Source organism: Halichoeres trimaculatus, unplaced genomic scaffold, assembly GCF_033239565.1.
Source record: "Halichoeres trimaculatus isolate MK-OKI-2021-1 unplaced genomic scaffold, fHalTri1.1 fHalTri1_scaffold_5, whole genome shotgun sequence".
NCBI lineage: Eukaryota > Metazoa > Chordata > Actinopteri > Labriformes > Labridae > Halichoeres > Halichoeres trimaculatus.
The window spans coordinates 605,785-628,521 of NW_027437183.1; the positions used below are offsets into that span (position 1 = coordinate 605,785).

The 22,737-nt window shown below is 40.4% G+C and overlaps 3 protein-coding genes across 3 annotated transcripts; all 3 read right to left on the bottom strand.

Annotated features, from left to right (window-relative positions):
* Window positions 1-5,085: 5,085 nt before the first annotated feature.
* On the bottom strand, window positions 5,086-6,197 carry LOC141789896 (uncharacterized). Its single transcript, XM_074669419.1, has 3 exons — window positions 6,104-6,197; window positions 5,914-5,963; window positions 5,086-5,826 (listed from the first exon to the last, which is right to left on the bottom strand). The coding sequence occupies exons 1-3, from the start codon at window positions 6,118-6,120 to the stop codon at window positions 5,189-5,191; spliced, it is 705 nt and encodes a 234-aa protein (XP_074525520.1). The 5' UTR covers window positions 6,121-6,197; the 3' UTR covers window positions 5,086-5,188.
* Window positions 6,198-11,847: 5,650 nt separating this feature from the next.
* On the bottom strand, window positions 11,848-13,189 carry LOC141789895 (uncharacterized). Its single transcript, XM_074669418.1, has 4 exons — window positions 13,085-13,189; window positions 12,828-12,877; window positions 11,997-12,740; window positions 11,848-11,923 (listed from the first exon to the last, which is right to left on the bottom strand). The coding sequence occupies exons 1-3, from the start codon at window positions 13,099-13,101 to the stop codon at window positions 12,028-12,030; spliced, it is 780 nt and encodes a 259-aa protein (XP_074525519.1). The 5' UTR covers window positions 13,102-13,189; the 3' UTR covers window positions 11,848-11,923; window positions 11,997-12,027.
* Window positions 13,190-15,181: 1,992 nt separating this feature from the next.
* On the bottom strand, window positions 15,182-22,620 carry LOC141789998 (natterin-3-like). Its single transcript, XM_074669620.1, has 3 exons — window positions 22,579-22,620; window positions 17,910-18,207; window positions 15,182-16,266 (listed from the first exon to the last, which is right to left on the bottom strand). Exons 1-3 carry the CDS (start codon window positions 22,618-22,620, stop codon window positions 15,182-15,184), a joined length of 1,425 nt encoding a protein of 474 aa, XP_074525721.1.
* Between the last annotated feature and the right edge of the window lie 117 nt (window positions 22,621-22,737).

The following is a 22,737-nucleotide window of genomic DNA, read 5'->3' on the forward strand; positions in this document are numbered from 1 at the left end:
ATTTCTGACTTTTTTCTATGATAATTTTTTTTCCAAAGTTCAGGATTTCCTGTCAAATAATTCTCTTGTTAGATTTCTGATTTTTTTATTTAATTTTTTTTTACTTTCTCTGTCTGAGATCTGTAATTTTTCTTAAAAAAAAAAATTCTGTTTGAATTCTGATTTTTTGAGAGAAATTTGACTTTTTTCTTCACATTCAAAGTTTAATTTGTCAGATTTGACAGTTTTGCCAAATATCTGACCTCATTTTTGACCCAGAATTCTCACTTTGTTTCTCAACAACCGAAAATTGTTGTAATATTTTTTTTAAATTAAGGATGAGATTTTTTTAGAATTTTGATTTCTCTGATAGAGTTAGATTTTCTGTCAAAATCAGGATTAATTTCACAAAATTCAGGCCTTTTTTCTCAGATTTGGGACTTTTTTTTTTTACAGGAATCTCAGAAATATTTGAGAAAAAAAATGTACAAAGTGTTTTTTTTTTCCCACCGGCCGAACCTGTAAACACAGATCCTCAGCGGCTCTGATCCTGATCTGTTGAAGTAATTTCCATGTCATCTTTTTTATTCTTTACAAAGTTAGAAAAAGTGACACAAACTGAAAGAAGTCGATCAGATGTTTATGATCAGGGGAAAGACGACTTTCTTCGCAGTAATCTCTTCCATCTCTGTGTAAAAACCTCTAAAGTTTAACCCGTTAGCTCCAGGTGGCGCTCTGCTCGTCGCACACTGATGATGTAAGCGTCTGAAGCCACTGATCAGCTGTGAAGGAGCAGACTCTGGATGGACGCTCCCCGTGGATCGGGGAGATGCAGCAGAACCACTCGGTGCCTGTTCGGTTTCTCTGAATGAGCCTAAAGCGCCCACATGGTGGCGCTGGTGACGGTGAGGAGGGAAGCCATCTTTGTTTTTTTTTTCTGTTTGTTTTTAGTCGTGAAACTCTGGCCTGAAGTTAAAATGAGAGGTCGGCTGAAAAACGCTCGCTCTGTGGTACAGACTGCTCTGCTTTCACCTCCTCAGCCTCAGAGGAGGAGCGGAGGGAGCTCTGAGAGTCTCTGTCGCCCCCTGGTGGAGCGTCAGGGTACTGCCTGTTAAACCCAGTTTGTTTCCAGATGAACGGAGCGATCAGACGGAAACAGGAGCGTGTGGTTAGGAGTGGAGGTGTTGGGACCGGCTGGCTGGTTCCCGTCAGACGTTTGAGCTCTGGATGAAAAATGTTCGTCTCTGAAGAGTCTGAAAACTGAGGTTTTGTTTTTGTAAAAAGGAGAAAAAGCTGACAGCCTCATCTTATTCTTTAATTCCTCGTATATTCTCATTAATTCTTTAAACGAAATGTTTTGAGTTGATATTTTTCTGCGGGGTTGTCCTGGAAAAGGCGACTCACAGCTGTTTAACGTGGTGATAATCTGCTGGATTCATTTTCTGACTGTTGATGATCAGAAAACGTCCAGAGACACATCTTTTTTCCTCTTTTACAAAAACAAATCAGAGTTTAAACTGTTTTTTTTTCACTAAATGTTTTTTCTTCTGTCTTTGACTCTTCATGCACACCTGGTCTCCACACTTCCTGTCTGTGTGAGCACTTCCTGTATCACCTGCTTTGGGGATGAACCACTGAGCGCCTGGTCTGAGTTTGGGTTTACAGCACGCAGCCTTTAGTCGTCTTTTCCAGCGTTTATTTATATTTTTGTCGTCTGGAGGTTTGTTATAAGCTACGCACACGACTCACCTCCTCCAGCTCCTCCTCTTTTACTAAACCTAACAATAATTTCTGTCCTAACGAAGCTAGTGTAACCTGAAGCTAGAGAGAGTGAAATGAAGCTTTCTGTTCAATAAACTCTTAGTTAAAGTTTTTATTTTGTATTTTTGTGGTTTTTCTGCAGAAATGATAATAAAAAGCTAATCTGAGTCTGTGTCTGTTTTTGTGTGTTTAATCAGTGCACACTGTGCTTCATGTGAGCCACATTCATCTGACATGTCTGATTTAAAGATTATGAATGACAAAAACGAAGCCTGAATTGTTAAATATATATATATATATATTGTCTGGTTTTGTGAAACAAAGTCTTCACATAAGAAAATAACATCTTCTCTGAGCTGCTATCAGACAATATGAGCCTGTAACCAGATTAACCAATCACAACACAGCATTTCAGCTCAAACTGTCCAATCAGAGAGCCTCACAGGAACAGCTTACATCAAAACATTTCACTAAGGAGTTAAAACACTTCACTCCTCCATCAACTGACAAACCTCATGACGCTGACTTCACCTGCCGATAACACCAAAACTACCAGGTGATCAGCTGACTGAGCTAGAGAGAGCAGAGGTAAAAGGCTCTGAGCAGCTCAGCAGGCAGGTGGTTTTTCCTCAGTGTCCGTAGGAAGTAGAGCCGCTGCTGAGCCTTTCTTACCAGGGTGGAGGAGTTAAAGCTCCCATGTTCTGCTCCTTTCCTCAGTTTAATCTGGATCATTGATGTCTTCATGAAATGGTAGTAACATGTTTTGGTCCAAAAAGCCAATAAATCAAGCACAGCAGCATTGTTTCCAGGCTCTCATAGCCCCTCTGTTCAGAACGCTCTGATTTAGTGGGCGTGGCCTTCATATGTAAATGAGCCACCGCTGATACCGCCCCGCTCTTCCACGTCACTGAGAGCGGCACCACGAGCTCCGAGTGCACAATGTTTAGAAAACAGAGAAGCTTGTTTACCGTAACATTACAGGCTAAAACAACAGGCTAACTGCAGCTAAAGTTAGCATCCTGAAGCTAACACAGAGACAGGGGGGACACTGAGGAAAAGCTCTTCCATCTGCTCCACAGCACACAGCATTTAAAATACTCACATTTCCAGGGTCCCAGGTTTGTTGGAGGATGGTTGGTAATGCGCCTGGATTCAGGACCAGTCTATTGGCTAGCCCTCTGTTGGACTGTCCAAAGTTGGAAAAGCAGTCGGCCGTGAAGTGACTAGCACACACATGCTCAGTTTTACTGAGTGTAGCTGGAACATTTCCTGATAAATGAACTCTAGACACTTAGTCTGTCTTCTTCTGAGATGGGAAGCTTGAGTATGGAGCTATGTGGCTGTTTACAGACAAAAACAGAGCAGTGATGGCTCTTCAACTCTGGCATTCTCCTACCGGGGAGAAGAGTGGGCTGGTAGGGGGTACTCACTGACGTCGGCAAATCCCCAAAATCCAAACAGCTGGTTTTAGGTCAGGATTTTACATTAACAAGCTCTACTAAGAACAGGTTTGGTCATTAAATATCACATTTTGTGGGCTGGGAGGAAAGACAAAGACCCACACATTTCACTAAAAGACTAAATAAAGTGATTTTTGCGCAACATGGGACCTTTAAAGCTGGTGACCAGTTCCACTTCCTGCCCCTTGATGATTATTTTAGCACGGTCCTTATGATCTTTACAGTAATCACTGATGATTACTTTGGTCTTTTTAATGTTTAATGTGAGGTTGTTGTCCATGCACCAGTCTGTCAGCGTGTCTATCTCTGCTCTGTCGTGTGTTTCGTTGTGTTGTCAGCAAATTTAGTCATTGTGTTTGTGGAGTCTGTGGGGATTCAGTCTGATGTGTACAGTGAGTACAGTATGGGACTCTTTATTTCAACAATATTTTTTAAAGCTACAAGGAGCCACTGCTAAGGAGTCACAGGGCCACATAAGACTCCAGAACCACAGGTTGAACACCTTTCAGTTAGCCTGTTAGCAGTTAGCCCAGGGGTCTGTAACCTTTACTTCCTTTGTAGCCATTTTTCCTCAGCTCACCTGGATTAAAGTCATTAAGGAGACACAAAATCGACTTTATCTTCACAATATCAACAAAAAACTGAATAAATTTCTTAATATTGTTAAAATCTAGTCAATAGTTTTCTAAACCAAAACTTTTTGGTGTCAATAGATAGTACATAAGGCGTCTTAGTTTTAGGTTTAATAAGATTGCAAATATTTTTAAAAAAGGAAATATTCATAATTTCATTTATTTAAAAAATGTGCATAATTTAAAAATGGAAATATAAAAAATGTTCAAAAATTCTAAAAACTTTAAAATGTCATAAATTTGCAAGAAATAAAAGTAATCGATAAAAATGCTAAATTAAAAAACTGCATTTAAGTAATTTGCAGGTTCTTTTTTAAAAAAAAACTTGCAAAAAAATAAAAAAAAAATAAAAATGTTTTTTTTTCTAAATGGGGAACAATGTCTAAAAATTTAAACCCAAAAAGTTTTACAAAAAATTTGCAAAAATTAAGAAAATTTGACAGCGTTTTTGTAAGATGTGATGCTTATTAAGTTCAACAAAATGTAGAAGCATAATTTTTTTTTGTTTAACCATCAATACCCTCTGTAAGAAAAGCTCTATTTTATTAATATTTTTTAAAGCTACAAGGAGCCACTGCAGGAGTTAAACACCCTTCAGTTAGCCTGTTAGCAGTTAGCATAGAGGATCTTCAGCCTGTGCTGGTTCTGATGGAGCTTCATTTCACTCTTAAAGGAGACCATCTTAACTTTATTTATACATCACTTTAAAAACAACCACCGCTGAAACAAGTAGACCACTGGTTAGAGGACTAAACCAAGTCCATCACAACTGGGGAGTGTTTAACTTTATCAATTTAAACTTTTTGCAAAGGAACTGAGACTAAAACTAGATTTCTTTTGGGATAAACTTTCAGTGGAAGGAGAGCCAACTCCAGTCCTCAGGTCGTCTCCCCAATCAGCAGGTATCAGGATCACCTGAGAGGTCGTCAGCTGACTGAGGTTGAAGCCAACATGTTCAGAGTTTTTACCCAGAAGGAAACATTAAAGTTTGTGTTTTGTGCAATTTTACCCAAGTTTGTCTAGTTTTAGAGATTAAAGTCTGAAAGTCCAACAGAAACTTTTAAAACTAAAGAGCAGTTAGTCAGTTTCCACGGCCCTGCCCTTCAGGTTTTGGATAAAGCTAACCACTAAGACCAAAGTCTAAACAGAGAGTTGTGACCATTTTTAAAGACCAGAACCAAAGCGAAACCATTTTTTACCCAGTTAGTTTAAACCTTCAGAGACCAGAGTGGATAAAAGGTCAGACACAAAGATTAAGATTATTTGTTTTATTCTTTTTCTCAGCAGTAGAATCCGAACACTTGGACCAGAGACGTGAACCAGCAGCTGGAGCTGGTTTAGCTTCACAGTCGTCGTCTAGTAGAAGCGTTTTCCAGCCTGGGCCACGACCCGGGGCTGGCCGATGGACACCTGTGGCACAGACTTGGAGTAACGGGGCAGGCCGTAACCTCCGCTGCCGTAGCCATAGCCTCCGCTGCCGTAGCCGCCGTAGCTGCCACTGCCGTAGCCGCCACGAGGATGGTACCGGACCACGGGCTGAGGAGCACCGATGACCGTCACCCTGCTCTGAGGTGCTGGCTGGGGCTGCACCACGATCTGGGGCTGGGGCCGAGCCTGGGGCTGGAAGTGAACGTGGGGCTGAGGCTGGATCATGACCACCTTGCGGTTAACCACTGGGCGGGGCTGGCGCTCCAGCACAGGCTGAGGGGGGTAGTAGATCTGTGGAGGGGGCTGTGTGCGAATGGCAGGCATGGGATGGATCAGGATCAGCTGCTCCTGAACAGGTCTGGGCTTGATAACCACAGGGACGGGACGAGGCTGAGGCGCAGGCACGATGTGGAGCTGAGGCTGAGCCACCGCGATCACGTCCAGGTGGGACTGAGCCGGGGCCTCGTACTGGGTCACATGCTGCCTGAGCTGAGGCCTGGGCTGGATGAGGGTCATCTGGCGCCTAGCCTCCACCCTGGGTGCAGGATCCATGGTTTTGGAGAGAGCTGTGAAGAAAGAGAAAGAAGAGTTTAGTCTGAGGCGTCTCTCCATCAGGGGGAAACTCTGCAGAGCCGAGTCTGACAGGAACTCACATTTGATGGCATGAAGCTCTCCAACAAACATCAGCCAGATCAGCACCACTCTGCAAACACAGACAGGTTAGCATGACTCAGCAGGAAGGCCAGAGACAGGTTAGCATGACTCAGCAGGAAAAGCCAGAGAAAGGTTAGCATGACTCAGCAGGAAAAGCCAAACACAGGAAGTTACAGAAGAAGAAGTTACCGTAGTGAAAGTCCCATCGCTGCAGCCAGAGTTCTGATCCAACACAAACCGAGATGCCTCAAAGTTCTTGAGCTGACCCAAGAGGAACCACAGAGGTGATATGATTTGGAGGAAGCAGTGCAGCGCTTTTAAACCGTCTCTCAGCCAATCACAGCGCTCCCTGGTCCTGACGAGCTGAGTGGAGACAGGTGGAGGTGATCAGGCTGAGTTCGTCAGGACACCTGGTGAGACCTGAGAGTCTCTGAGGTGGAGATCATCATCCCTCTGACAGATTCAGCTGCTGAAGATCCAACATTTCATCTAACATCTCATTTACTCAACGTCCTCTGACATTTAGTTCACCCCAAAGTTTCTCTCTGTCACTGGTTTCATAATAAACATCTCAGGAAACAGTGACATTAACGTGTCAAAGGACAAAACCAACTTTACTGAACACAACATGATACAAAATATTTAACACTGATAAAACAGATGTTTGGGGGTCATACGTGACTCAAGAAAGTAATTCTACCAAACAATGACTCCTCTAGGGAGGACCAAAACTGCCAAAATTAAAAATACATAAAAGTGAAAATAAAAACTAAAAATTAAAAAAGTATATATATATATATATATATATATATATATATATATATATATATATATATATATATATATATATATATATATATATATATATATATATATTTGAGTAAAATACATAAATAAATAAATAAAACTAAAAATTTAAAATGTATATATATATGAGTAAAGTAAATCAATAAATAGAAATAAAAACTCAAAATTACAAAATAAACACACGAGTAAATGAATAATAGATAAATAAAAATAAAAACTAAAAATTTAAATAAATATAAACACATGAGTAAAATACATAAATAAATAAATAAATAGATAAATAAAAATAAAAACAAAAAAATAAAAAAAATATTTATGCACATGAGTAAAATAAATAAATAGATAAATAAAAATAAAAACTTAAAATTTAAAAAATAGACAATTAAATAAATGGATAATAAATACATTAAAATAAAAGTAAAAATGTAAAAATATATATACAACTGTGTCTTGGATTGAACAATTTGCCTATTGGTGGATCCACCAATACTCCTCCATACTCCCCGACCACTTCAAGGTTTCATTGATAGAAGTTTTCTTAAAGACCAAAAAACTTAAAAACTGACTCCAAATGTTATGAAACACATCAAACTTTCCGGAAACACCATGAACAAAACACTCCTCTATAACCAACGTGTCTATAAAATGAAAATATGAATAAATCTAAACTCATGACGGGTTTTTCAAGCATGTGTGTGTGAGCTGGTTTAATCAGCACCAAGAGCAGAAACTGTCCAAACCACAGGTTTTTATTCCTGCTCCTCATTTAATCTGACAGAGACCACCGTGTTTCAACGCCTTTCACTTTCAGCTCTGCTCCTCAGAGAGTCAGAGAGAAACAAGTCTTTATTTCCACAGAGCAGACAGAAACAAGTCTACGCCGGTCACATCGAAACTCAGAGGGCGGGTAGATTCAGTCCGACTCAGGGACGTCAACATTAACCTTTCTGACTCCTGCTGTGCCAAACTTTACCGTGTGGCTCTAAGCCGAGGCCGTTTTAGGATATAAACCTGGAGGAGACCTGGCATGTTTCTAATTAAACACTTCTTTTACAGAAGTTCCTGGAACTGGAAAATAAATAAGCTAATGTTGATATCAAACACAGGCAGCCACCCTAAACCTCTCCTGCTCAGTGGGCTTTTCTCTGGAAGAAACTATTCAACCAAAGCCAAAAGATTTCACCCAGGGCATGAACTGAGCCACATCCTCAGTCCCCAGCACACTTTGATGTTGTTTTTACCTCCTCAGGAAAACTTAAACCCTCACCAGGGTCAGTGTTTGATCAAGACAAAGAAACGCTCTGTTTTAAAATGAATAAACTGTCATTTAAAGGCTTCATCTAGGAAGAAGAATGATTGAACATTGGACCAAAATGAACTGACCCTGCAGTCCCACACTCAAAGGGACTGTGAGGACTATCAGGCTGAAGTGGACTGCAGCACCACCCTCTGGCCTGGAGTCTCACACACACTGAACAAGATGTGTGTTTGTTTTGGAAATTACTGTTTTTGTTTTGTTTTTTTGTTCAAGTCAACTTTTTCCCAGATCCAGCTCCATGAGGTAAGGTATTTACCAACAGTTAGGTAGAGCTACGCTCTGAAACCTGACAACAAGCTAACTTTGTCAGTTTGTAGCGTAGCTTAGCAGCTGCTATATTTCTCTCTCCTCACAGCCCGGTGCTCTGACACGTGTCTGTAACGTGTAACGTTAGTGAATCCTGGTTCTGTCCTACCAGAGCTCATCTACCAACTCCAACCTCACCAAGCAGAGCTAACGTAACCTGGCTCTTCATTTTATTGATAGACTCTCAAGTTTGAACAGACCACTGCAGAATTAAAGCTGCAAGCAGCATTAGACAGGTCCTCGGGTCTCTTGCAGGTTGGTCTGTCATACCACACGTGTAAATGAGACGAATATTTTGGTGTTGGTTTCATCTCTGTACGACAGTCCTAGCCCCAGTTAGAGCATATTATGGGATGTTGGGGGGGGGTCATGTTTGGTATCATATGGAATTTTTGGGCACTCATAATATGTGTGCCAATTTTGGTGAGTTTCTGAGCATGCTTAGGGGGTGAAATAAATGATCAAAGAGTGTAAAAATGTGTGTAAATGTTATTTGTAAAGGTAAACAGCCGACTTCCTGTCTGGGAAAGGTCAGGGTGTCAGCGTATGGTTTTCCCGTGTCAATGAGAAAAACATTTTGACGTTGGTTTGATGTGTTTATGACATTCCCAGTGGAAACTACAGGGGTTAATGTGTCTAGTTGGTGTTAGAGAGGACACTATGGGATGTAGGGGGTCATACATGTATTAAATCTAATACATTTATAATGTGTGTGCGAGAAAAACATAGCATTTTCCCTGCTTTACTAGAAGGCACAATATTCACCAAGTGTGTCTGAAAAGAGGTGGAAGCAGTGCTGGATGAGTTTTGATGCTCTCGCTGGTCCCTCATGTCGGTTTCACCTCCACAGTCAGGGTTTCATCCCTTTCTGTCCTCTTAGTGCTATGACAGTTGATACTAATTATTATTTCCTCTGCTGAGTCACATGACCAGCTGCACGGAACTCCCAATCACTGTGACATCATCACGGAACTCTTAATCAGTGTGACATCATCATAGAACTGCAGCAGCAGAGAGAGGATTCAAATTCACAAAATCACAAAACCTTACAAACAACTCGTCATATAGGCCAGAATGTTGACCTAATCTGTGTTAAAAAAAATAATAAATAAAATAAAAGTAATATATTTGTTGGAAATTTTGTCAGGAATCAACTATGTCCTTTTTAAAGCTGTACGACTTTTACTTTTTTGTCTAGAGGCCCAAACGCGGCAGACTGCTTAATCTGAAAAGCGTTTACCAATCTGTTAACATGGAGGGAGCTGAGAGCGTTCACCGACTTTGAGGGCTCACTATTCAAAAACCGGGTCTGAAACATCAAAGTCACTCATATCGTTTGTAGAGCAGGGTCTAGTCTGTAATGTGTGTGATTTTCAAGCCAGTACCACTTATGGTTTCAGAGGAGATCATTTTTGTAGAAAGGGTAAAAAAGTGGTAAAGTCTGATTTTGAGAGGCAAACTGCCAGCTTCCTGTTGGAGATAGGTCAGGGGTATCAGTGTATGAGTTTTGGGTCTCAATGAGACAAACATTTTGACGTTGGTTTGAACTCTCTACGATACTGGCCGCTAGGGCAGTTTTAGTGCCTAGGTGGCGCTAGAGAGCATATTACGGGATGTAGGGGGTCATGTTTGGTATTTTATTGAATTTTCCGCAATCCTGGGGTGTGTACCAGTCAGGTCCTGATAAAAGCTCACAGCCCCTCCACGCAAATCCTGCACCATCCAAATAATGAGTTACCAAAGCAAGCTCACCATCCCTTTCTCTGCACGGGAGACACACATGACCACCCTCACCTGGACGTTCAGGTCTCATTTGAAAAGTGTGAGTTTCTGGAGGACTCTGCAACGTGTCCCTGAAAGAGAAAGAGTCTGAAATGATCTTCGCCATCTACTTTATCAGTATTTTTGATTAGCTTCCATCTTCAAGTCTGTCTTATTCCAATATCCTCTACTTAGTGATGGTCCGCTGATACCCGAGGCTCCGACACATGCGCCGTAGCTCATGAAGCAAACGTATCGAAGCACTGTGCCGGAGCGTGTATCGGTCATGTGACGAGTGACGTCCGAAACAGTTGAGTGACGTATGAAACAGTTGAGTGTATCGAACCACTGCTGTGGCTCAGACATCAAACGAAGCACCTGATTGGCAGAGGTTCGGTTTGACAGTTCCATTCAGTACTGAAGATCCAACATTACATGATAGACTACTCTGAGTAAAGTACAACAGTTATTGTAGGGCTAAGCATCATAACATGAGAATTATATATCACACAGAATCATGTCACATAAAGGTGCTTTGTAGTGAACTGCTACTATAATGGACTCGTAACTGGAATTTGTGAGTTCAGTTCTTGTCCAAACATGCCAATAATAATAAATTTTAATTAAAAATATTAGACATCTGGCGTCAAATTATCATCAAAATCTTTTAAGCTATGTGATATTTAAATTAGTTTTAGGGTGTAATATGACCACTGTCAGGCTTAAGTATGGAGCTACTGTGAACTTCAGTTAGACGTCACAAATATTGTTTTTATTTTTATTTTTCAAAATGTATTTTATTGTGTGAGTGAGCGTGAAACCATTCATCCATGGGGTGTACGCCAACAAAAACGCATTAGCGGCTCTAATCCCAAATGACTCATGAAACAATGACTTCATCATCATTTCAACTGCACTTCATTTTATTGACCACTAGAGGACCTACTCGAGCATTGTATCATTGAAGACTCGAGCAATGAAGCATTTTTTCAAATCAGGTGTCGGAGCCTCAACAAAGCCTCAAGCGCCCATCACTAACTCTATGATGTTCTAACTAAAGTAATGTGAAATCTGTCCATCCTTTCCATTATAATCAGTTTTAAACTTAATAAAATCACTTGGCATTTTAAAGTCCTTGTGCTTTCAAAACTGAATCATTGTTCACTGCACTGACACTCATATTTCCCCTACTTTACCATGTTCAGTCAGAGTTTGTAGACTGAGGTCTGGATTTTGGTCAGAGTGTTGTGGTGCATATTTGATCATCTTTAGTTTTATGGCTGTCCAATAAGACAATTTGTTGTTGGTTATAGGTATTTCCTGTTAGACTATGCATTAAAACATTGCCATGCAATGCTCATTTGCACAAACTTCAGTGACTTGTTCCAGCAACATACTTGATACCACCATACTGACACCAGGGGGTGTTAAAATTTAGCTACACTGGGGGAAGAGTAGCCTGCTGGCTAGTAGAGCATAAACCACACAAAAAGCTCTGAGGTTTGAAAACCTGTGGATAATGATGGCCCCTTAAAGAATCATCCCTTACCGTTTAAGCAATGGTCAGTGTACCTTTGCAAAGTCAACTAATGACCACTGAAAGCTCTTTCCCCAGACACTTCCAGGGTTTGGGAGTGTTAACAGGAAGTTCAGACACTTAAAGATAGCAGAGGGGGACTTTGCTAACCCTATAAACACAGGTAAGCACACTGCATGGTGAAGTAAAAGGCAAACAAGGAAATTGTCAGCGAAATAGATTTTATTTTCTAAAGTCTGCTTCAGGTCCAACAAGGAGCCGTTTGAGACCACCAAGAGATCTGCAATGAGAAAGGCAAGGTTAGACTTCAGGGCCTCAGAGCAAAGATTTAAACATTGAAGCGTTCAGCTCACCCTTCAGGTCAGGAGTCCGGGCCTGGGGGGCCTAACTCTTGATAGCCTGGAAGCTGGGGGCACCACCCTGGACCATGACCCCGGGCTGGTTGAATGACACCTGTGGGATAGACCTGGAGTAGTGGGGCGTGCTGTAGGAGCTAGGTCCATAGTAGACCCCGTGGCCTCCTGAACCTGCCTGGGGATGATAGACTACACCGCCACTGCCAAGTCCTCCCTGGGAGTAACCATAGCCAGAGCCCAGACCACCTCCCATCGCTCCATGAACCTGAACCACGGGCTGAGGAGCGCCGATGACGGTCACCCTGCTCTGAGGTGCTGGCTGGGGCTGCACCACGATCTGGGGCTGGGGCTGAGCCTGAGCCTGGGGCTGGAAGTGAACGTGGGGCTGAGGCTGGATCATGACCACCTTGCGGTTAACCACTGGGCGGGGCTGGCGCTCCAGCACAGGCTGAGGGGGGTAGTAGGTCTGTGGAGGGGGCTGTGTGCGAATGGCAGGCATGGGATGGATCAGGATCAGCTGCTCCTGAACAGGTCTGGGCTTGATAACCACAGGGACGGGACGAGGCTGAGGCGCAGGCACGATGTGGAGCTGAGGCTGAGCCACCGCGATCACGTCCAGGTGGGACTGAGCCGGGGCCTCGTACTGGGTCACATGCTGCCTGAGCTGAGGCCTGGGCTGGATGAGGGTCATCTGGCGCCTAGCCTCCACCCTGGGCACAGGATCCATGGTTTTGGAGAGAGCTGTGCAGAAAGAGACAGAAGAGTTTAGTCTGAGGCATCTTTCCATCAGGGGGAAACTCTGCAGAGCCGAGTCTGACAGGAACTCACATTTGATGGCATGAAGCTCTCCAACAAACATCAGCCAGATCAGCACCACTCTGCAAACACAGAGACAGGTTAGCATGACTCAGCAGGAAGGCCAGAGACAGGTTAGCATGACTCGGCAGGAAGGCCAGAGACAGGTTAGCATGACTCAGCAGGAAGGCCAGAGACAGGTTAGCATGACTCGGCAGGAAGGCCAGAGACAGGTTAGCATGACTCAGCAGGAAAAGCCAAACACAGGAAGTTACAGAAGAAGAAGTTACCGTAGTGAAAGTCCCATCGCTGCAGCCAGAGTTCTGATCCAACACAAACCGAGATGCCTCAAAGTTCTTGAGCTGACCCAAGAGGAACCACAGAGGTGATGTGATTTGGAGGAAGCAGTGCAGCGCTTTTAAACCGTCTCTCAGCCAATCACAGCGCTCCCTGGTCCTGACGAGCTGAGTGGAGACAGGTGGAGGTGATCAGGCTGAGCTCGTCAGGACACCTGGTGAGACCTGAGAGTCTCTGAGGTGGAGCTGAGACAGAGACGCTTCAAAGATCCTGTTTTTACTGGATATAAAACTCTTTGTCAGTTTGTTTCAGAATTATCAGCACACACATAAATTATTTTACTGTCGAGTTGAAGAAGTTAAAATGTTAAGATTAAGAAATGGACAAACCTTGAGCCAGTGTTTCCCTCTTATACTTATTAAAGAAATAATATATTTCCTCAGCTCTGTTTGAGGGTTGGGCAGAGCTTTCAGTCCAGTTTTTAACAGCTTCTTAAAGCAGTGCACAGTGAGGAGGACGTTATTTACAGCCTGGAAGAAAACAGACTGAGTCAGGTTTCATTCTCAAAACACTACATGAGCATTTTCAAGGTTCTTCGCATGTTTTAAAACATGAGATTGATTCTTATCTGGTTTTTAGCTTCCTTCATTAACTGTGGAGACGTCACTGTCCATGAAATGCAAAGAGGACGTGAGCGTCAACCAGGGCCCAACCTTCTGCTTCCAGCTTGTGAGGTTTGTGTTCATGTACAGTAAGTGCATAACATCTGCATTTGCTTGTAAATAATTGTTTGGTAAAGGGGTGGGAATTAATAAGTTTATACTTCATTCCACTCCTTTCCCAATATGTGATTAAATGTCTGTTTTTTTTCTGTATTTGACAGAGATTTCACTTTGACCTCATGTTTGAAAAATAAATAAATAAATAAATAATGATAATAATAATTTAAGGCATTGTAAAAATTTCTGATACAGGAAAAATAAAGGAAAAGGACTCATTTCTTGATAAGCACATCAAATAGTTTTATTTTTTTATTTTTCTGTTTTAAATGTTTCACTGATTTTAGTTGAATTAGATTAAGAAATAAAAAAACAAACAAACAAATAATCTAAAAATTGAAAAAATAAAGCAAAAAAAGCAAAACAAAAAGCAGAAATAAAAAATGAAATTAAAAAAATGAAAAAAAATGAAAAAAAACAAACAAAATGAAAACAAATAAAAATTACCACAAACAAAAAACAAAAGCAAATAAGAAAAAATAAAATAAAAAAACAAAAATTAAAAAATTAAATGAAAAAAAACAGACTTAAAAAAAAAACAAAAAAAGTAACAAAAAAGTTAAGAACATAAAACAAAAGCAAAAACAAACGAAAACAAAACAGAAACTTAAAAATAAAATCAAAATAAAATTAAAAAAAAACTAAAATTAAAAAACACAAAAAAAGAAAACAAATAAAAAAATGAACACAATTATAAAAGAAACGCCAAAAAAAAAACTAAAAAAAAAAACTAAAATAAAAAACTAACAAAAAAAAGAAAAATGAAAACAAATAAAAAAAAATTAAAAACATAAAACAAAAACAAAATAAAATAAAAACAAAATAAAAACCTTGTAACAGCTTTGGTTGTTAATCAAAGTCAGTTTAATCTCTACCACAACTTTAATCAAGTCATACATAAATATAAAGCCACATTTAATAAAGATCAGCCCACTGACAGAAAAAAAAATAAAAAAGTCTGGTTGATCAACAAATAAAAAAAGAAATACAAAATTACTGAAAGCTGAACACAGAAAAATGTACAATGACGTCCATGAGCATGATCAGAGAAACACAAAATGAAACATGTTTGCACATGATACGTTTTTACAAAAACACTTAGACTCTAAATTTATGTAAAGCAGGAAATATCTGACTAAACAGAGTTTTGAGGGAAACTCAACTTTTTTTTAATATTTTCATTTTTTCCCCCTTGATGTTGAAGTAAAAACTCTAAAACTTTTACATTTCTTTTTTTTTTCCATGAAGTCATTTCAGATTTTTCTTGCAGACATTTCTTTAGTATTTCACGTCTCTCAGCTTCCCTCGTCTTCAGGAGCACGGCCTGGCGTTGGGCAGAGGTCGACAGCGATCCACCACCGAGTGGACGCCCCCCATGTTGACCCCGTGGAAGGTCCCGCTGATGGACGCCGCCGTGCTCCTCCCGTCCCTGTAGGAGCGACTGAGCCGGCCCGCGAAGGGGACGTCGGCCTCGTACCTGCGTCCCAGCATCCTGACCCTGCAGGAGTGGTTTGGAGGGACGGTGTGGGTGACGGAGACGGACTGCGTGGTCCACTCCATGACGGTGGCGCCTGAAGAAAGCTGCCGCGTCGTCTCCTCGCTGAGAGAGACGCCCAAAGACCCGATGACTGGGATCTGGGCGGTGAGGCTGGCGCTGACTCCTGCTGTCATGGCGGCGCTGGTGTCCCATCGTTTCTCCTCCTGGTGCGTCTCCCTGAGTGTGACGGTCTTCTCTACGGGCCGGCACTGGTTGTTGGTGATGGTGGACTGGCGCAGGGTCTCTGGAGGATGCTCGGTGACTCTGACGTTGGTGTTGTACCTGACGTTGGACAGACGCTGTTTGTAGACGTCTGTGTTGATGGTCAGGACTTGATACTTCCTGTACCAGTACTCTTTACCCTCCCAGGGCAGGAAGAAGGCCCCATGTCGGACGTGGACCTTCCCAAGACCGTACGTGTTCCTCCCGACATAAACGTCAAACCCCTGGCAGGTCTTGACCGAGTGCTGCGGCACTCCGCCCCACGAACCGTCCTTCCACTCCAGGACCTCGAGGCCGTCTTTGTTGACCAGAATCTGGAACGGGTACCCGAGCCGCTCCTGCTCAGCGTGGGGGTACCGACATCGAGGCCCCATGCTCGGGTTGAAGAAGCCTGCAGAGCAGCCGTATTTGCAGACGTAGTCGTAGCGTCTGGCGTGGCTGTTGTAGATCTGGACGGCGCCGGAGGGGACGGAGCCGTACGAGGTCTGCCACTTCAGGGTGGTGCCCTGGAAGAGGAAGGAGAGAGGCCGTGCTGCTTTTTTCTTCTCAGAGTCTGGAGGGGTTAGGACAGCCAGCAGGGACCCGTTAGCAGTCAGTTCAGGGACCAGGTCCTCCAGATCCGGGTTCAGGCGGGGGACTGGTGACGGGGAGGGGGGAAGAAGAGGCACCAATTAAAACATCTCAGATCTTTGTGGCATCAAACTGAAAACCTGAGTAACAGCTTCAGATTTGGGAGGGATTACTGTAGTTGAAAGTTAGTGCCATGTGTCTCCAGAAGGTGGTGCTATAACAGTAGTGGAGAAACGGACATTTTAAGGGCTGGGTCTTGATCATATGATCAGAATTTCAAACAGATCACAAACTGTATGGAGGAGTTAGACTGACTTCCTGTTTGACATTTGATGCTAACGAGGGCACGACCTTCAACAACGGGTCACAATCTGAATAAAAATGCTGAATCAAGGTCAGAAATCTCCTCCTGAAACATTTCAAGAGGATATTTTTAACCCTTCAATGGGAAAGCTTATATAGATATTTATGAAAATTACTTCATTGCTATTTTCTAATGTATCTAGGCTATAATAACAAACAAAAGCAAATAATAAAATAAAATAAAATAAAAATAAATAAATAAAAAAAATAATAAAAAAATTAAATGAAAAAAACGGACTAAAAAAACAAATAAAAAAAATGAAATGAAAAAAACGCACAAAAAAAAAAAAATGAAAACAAAAAAGTAACAAACATTAAACAAAAGCAAAAAACAGAAACTAAAAAAATAAAATAAAAATAAAATAAAAAAATAAAAACATTTCCATGATTTTTTTTCCAAAATTTGATCTTTATTTCCAATTTTACACTCTGTATCCCCTCTCTGTATAAAAGCAGATATAATTATTACAAAAAACAAACCAAAGAATAAATTATTCTATTTTACCTGAGTTGTTTTTTTTTCTTCAAGTGAATGCAATACGCTTCCGTAATATGTATGTATATATATTTAATTGGAAAATAAAGAGTAAACAATAATTTCATATTTTACAACTTTCTATGACTGAGGATCTATATATTCTAGTCCTTAAAAAACTTTTGTATCTGTGATCAAATTTTCCCTTTTTATACCCCTGTCTGGACAATGTATCCCACAGGATACAGACATTCAACACCTGATTATCAAAACTGTGTAGACGTAATTCATTATCTCTAAAAAACAACACATACATTCATCCTTAAAGAAAAATATTTTATTAAAACAAGTCCTGCCAAAATATAATTTACATGAAAATAATTAAGACTTGCCTCATGGTCACTGTCTTTTTCTACGTAGGCTGCCATTTTGAAATCTGATAGAAATGTATTAATGTTGTTTTGAATGCTGGCATGAAGTCACATGACCTGGTAATTGACCCATCCCCTCCTTAAGTTTTTCCTTAAAATAAAAAGTTCAAACACACACACAGCCTGCCAGATGTGTGTATCTCCCAGGATACAAAAAACATTTATGCTGCAGGCACTAGGGGGTGCTGTACTCACAGGGAAAACAGGAGCCTGGGACACTAGTGATTTATTACTTGTACATTTAGATGAAAAAAAAAAGAATTTTAGTTAAATAAGCCAAACATGTCTTATTGTGAAGTGACCAGCCTGACAGACCAAACCCAGGGCTGAAAGACTAACACCTTGGACGCTCTCTTACAGGTGAAATCTGAACTGGATGATGATGATCATTAAACAACTCGTTAAAAATCTGAAAAGACAAACTAATCACTTCCTGTTTACCTCCTTCAGGCTGTGGCTCCTTCTTCCTCTCCTCGTCCTCCTCGTCCTGCAGAGCATCTGAGCCCAGAGCCAGGAGGGCCGCCAGCAACAACACAGAGAGCTGCATCTGAAACACGGTGAACACCTCTGGTCTGTCCTCCTCTGGTCTGTCCTCCTCTGGTCTGTCCTCCTCTGGTCTGTCCTCTGGTCTGTCCTCTGGTCTGTCCTCCTCTGGTCTGTCCTCCTCTGGTCTGTCCTCCTCTGGTCTGTCCTCCTCTGGTCTGTCCTCCTCTGGTCTGTCCTCCTCTGGTCTGTCCTCCTGTTTTTACGGCTGAATCATAAATCTGAAGCTGTGATCTGCTCTGACCTGGATTCATTCGATCACGTTCAGGAGCTGAAACTTCACAACATGTGAGGCGTGTTTTTTTAATTCATGTGAGCGTTCTTATCTCTAGGACAGGGTCCAGTCCACCTTAAAGGTCAGCCCACCTTAAGTCAGGTGTTAACGAGCAGCAGGTGCAGCGTGTGGTTAACCTATTTAACAGAGGCAAAGGTTCAGCCTGTAAACTCTCCAGCTCAGGTGAGCTGCAGGTATTTCCTCTGTGTGTCGTGTTATCAGTTCACCTGTTTGATCCATGACTGTTTTTCAGGTCACACCTCACCTGAGCTGATAAAGAAGGAGAGCGTCTGTTTCTTTTTTTTACACCTGAAGCGTATTTCATTCACTTGAAGAAAAAAAACAACTCAGGTTTTTCAGAGTAATTTATTCTTCGGTTTGTTTTTTGTGGTAATTAATTTTGTTTTTCTGATTAATATTTTTCATTGGTTTGTTTTTTGTGGTAATTAATTTTGTTTTTCTGATTAATATTTTTCATTGGTTTGTTTTTTGTTATAATTATTTCTGTTTTAATAAGTAATTTTTTTCCTCCTATTTTTAGGAGTAATTTTTTCCTGAAGTATCGAGCTACTTAGAAATCCCGTGAGAACCTCCAACCTGCAGACGACTCCTGTGGATGTGTGGTGGCTCCTGTGTCCCGCTCGGATCAGAGATCCTGTTCGGCTCATATGTGCCTTATCCTGAACTTTCTACCAGCTTTCCAATGTAGAAACAATGCATTTTTTTAATGCCACATCTCCGTCTATTCCTTAAGTATTACATTGAACAATAGGCTTATATAAAATTTAAGGATAAAGTCAAAATCATAACAAGGGTATTATACCCTGTGTGTGGCTAACACCTTACCTTTATTGACCTGGTACGGCCCGGTAGAAAATTAAGGATAAAGCATATATGTGCTGGGACGCAGGAGCCACCACACATCCACGGGAGTCGTCTGCAGGTTGGAGGTTCTGGTGGGATTTTGAAGTAGCTCAATACTTCAGGAAAAAAAATTACTCCTTAAAACAGGAGGAAAAAAATAACTCATAAAAACAGAAAAAATTATAACAAAAAACAAATCGATAAAAAATATCAATCAGAAAAACAAAATTAATTACTACAAAAAAATTACTCATAAAAACCCAAAAAAATTATAACAAAAACAAACCGACAAAAAAATATTAATCAGAAAAACAAAATTAATTACTACAAAAAAATTACTCATTATAACAGAAATAATTATAACAAAAAACAAATCGATTAAAAATATCAATCAGAAAAACAAAATCAAATACCACAAAAAAATTACTCATAAAAACAGAAAATAATTATAACAAAAAACAAACCAATAACAAATATTTATCAGAAAAACAAAATTAATTACCACAAAGAAAATTACTCATAAAAACAAAAATAATTATAACAAAAAACAAACCAATAAAAAATATTAATCAGAAAAAGAAAATTAATTACCACAAAAAACAAACCAAAGAATAAATTACTCTTAAAAACCTGCGTTTTTATTTTTTTTACGTGAAAGCAATACGCTTCCGTATTTTTCTTATAGAAAAAGTAAAAAAAAATTGCTCTACCCTGGTGGGAGGAGGCTTTTATTTTGAAAAACACTTCAACTGGGTTAGTGTAATGGGGTCAGGCTGAAGCATGACTCATGAAGAATGACAGGTGAAGGTGGGACGTTGATATTTCCTTTAAGGTAAAGAGGAAGTGGCTCAGCGTCTCTGATGTGAGCCCACAGCAGACTCAGGTCATCATCAACTCCTAAACCAGACTTCAGGTGCAGAGACGCCGACCTGCTGCTGCAGCTGCCGTCAGGATGGAAACCCAACAGGTGAGTCTTGGTTGAAAAATTAGTTAACTGATATTTTCCAACCACATTTGTATATTTTACTATAACTAGTGTCTCTGCCTGTCATCACCCCAGAACAGGTTTGCCACAGGAACCACAAAACCAACAGTGTACAACACAAAAGGTCAGAAATTGGAAGTTAAATTTGATTGAATAAAAGTTATTGTGCCAACAGATTTGTTTGTCAGCCTCTTACTTAAAGTGAGTTCTGTTCGATGTTTGGCTTTGCTTGAATTTGAAGTTGTCACATTAAAAATAATTTTAAAAAATTTATTTCCAGAAAACTGGAAAATTTCTCAAAAAACAAAGAAAAAAAATGTTTTGGAGCCAAAAGAAGTTTGTTCCAGCTCACAGTCTATGATGTCATCGATGGGCGTGTCCTATTCTTTGTTTAAAATGAGCAGGAAGTAGATGAAAATGGAGAGGAGTGTGCAGTACACTTATATTTTGAGTTCTACTTTAATATGAGAGCGTTTAATTTATTTACAGTCATGTTTGATTTATTTGTTTACAGTTTATACAAAGAAAAACAAATCACTTCTTATTTAAAGCAGATAATTGTATTTTCAATTGTATAGAAAAAAGGCATTGAAAAAGCACATTTTGTCATGTTGAACACCAATTTTACTACATCTGAACTGTTGTCCTGTTCTTCATACAGAGTTTGTTTTTTTTTTTAAAAAACAACAACAATTTTCACCCCTCACACCGGGTCCTTCCACCTGAGTAACACAGAAATGCCCTTCACTCTCATTCTGCTTCAACTGGTGTGAACACGTGCTGCTTTGCTAGAAAGCACCAAGGTTCAGAGAAACCAGAACGGAACTGGTTCCAGAAACAGTGTGAAAACCCTCAAAGTGTTTCAGACAGGCGAGGATATCAGGGATTTTCTGAGCTGTAAATCATGGAAAGATACATGGAGATATCCCCTCTTTAAAATTAAAAAGGTCAGATTACTACTACTGCAGAAATATAAATAAAAGAAGTATGTTTTTTAACTGTTAAAACCCTGACTATCATAATGAAGTCAAAGCTGATTAACAGTAACGGTCTTCAGGTCATGTCCGTAGCCGTGGATCTGAAAAACCACGTATTATTTTATACGTTCAGACCTGTCGTCCACACAAAACTGCAGTTTGACGTCACTGAAAACAACCTTTTCTGAAAACCCTGACCAAAGTGAAGATTTTGGAAAAGTCCAGTTTTGTGTGGACGACTGTAAACAATCAATCAATCAATCAATCAATCTTTATTTATATAGCGCCAAATCATAACAAATGTTATTTCAAACTGAGTTTTTTGTTCTCAAACGTCACAGCTGGATGACAGGGGGTCATTCTGATTGGATGGCACAGGTTTACATCAGAAAACCCCGCCCAGTATGGGTTTGGCATGTGTCAAGCTTTACTCACCGGCAGATTTGTCCACTGCGTGTGGACGAAAGAATTTTCAAAATCATATGGGGGGATATTTGTTTTTTAAATACTATACCTGACTGTGTGTGGACATGGCCTTGGTTTCCTGTAAAATTACTGAGAGCTCAGAGAGTTCCGGAATGTAGTGACATCATCAGGGCAGAATGTAGTGACATCATCAGGGCAGAATGTGGTGACATCACAAAGACAGAAAGCTCTCTGTGCTTGATGATGAACATTCTAGAACCTCATTGATGGAGCTGCAGCATAAAGGCCGTGTAGAGCTTTAGGAACAGGAACCAGGACTTTAACATCAGTTCTTAAAGAGACAGGAGCCAGAGCAGAGACTGGAGGAGGAGAGGAGACTTTAACCAAGCAGCAACAGCCAGTCTAGATATATGAGACAATGCTGAAGAGCTAAAATCTGTTTCTCCAGTGTCCTCTTGAGCAGGGGTTCCCAAAGTAGGGGTCATGACCCCCCAGGGGGTCGCAGAATGCCGAGGGGGGGTCGCCAGATGATTCAGAATCCTACAGTCTTACTCCAGATAGGGTGCATACATTAATAATACTTACAAATATACATATATATATATATATATATATATATATATATATATATATATATATATATATATGTGTGTGTGCGTTTGATTACGAAGTTGCACTCACTATAAATAACATTCCTCCACATTTGGCTCTGAAACATCACTTTTTCTTAAGATTTAGAGAAATAGTTGCGAAGTATATTTGTCAAATATATATAATCATGAAAATTTTATCTAAATACAGAATGTTATTCAAAAGTGTTATAAATGAATGTCCTGATTCTAAAAATTGAGCTCAGACTTAATATTAATCACAGATTTATAAATCTTAAGCAAAGATTTCTAAATATTTATCTAACATGCCAATTCCTACTTCCTCCCACAGGAAGTACCAAAATAAAAGTTGGAGGAAGCGATCCAGCCAAGTGGATTTAGAGAAAGTCAAACACAGTCGTCTAAATCAGCTGCTAGAAAATAAATGTACCAAGTGCTGTGATGGCGCTGTTGAAGATCCTGAGGCCGACATGGAAGAAGAAGAGCTGGACTTTCTCAAAACCACTTCCTCAGACTTTTATTTTGGTACGACCCGGCGGGTGGGAGTGTGGATTTGCCTGTTGGCTAAATATTGAGAAATTGTAGCTAA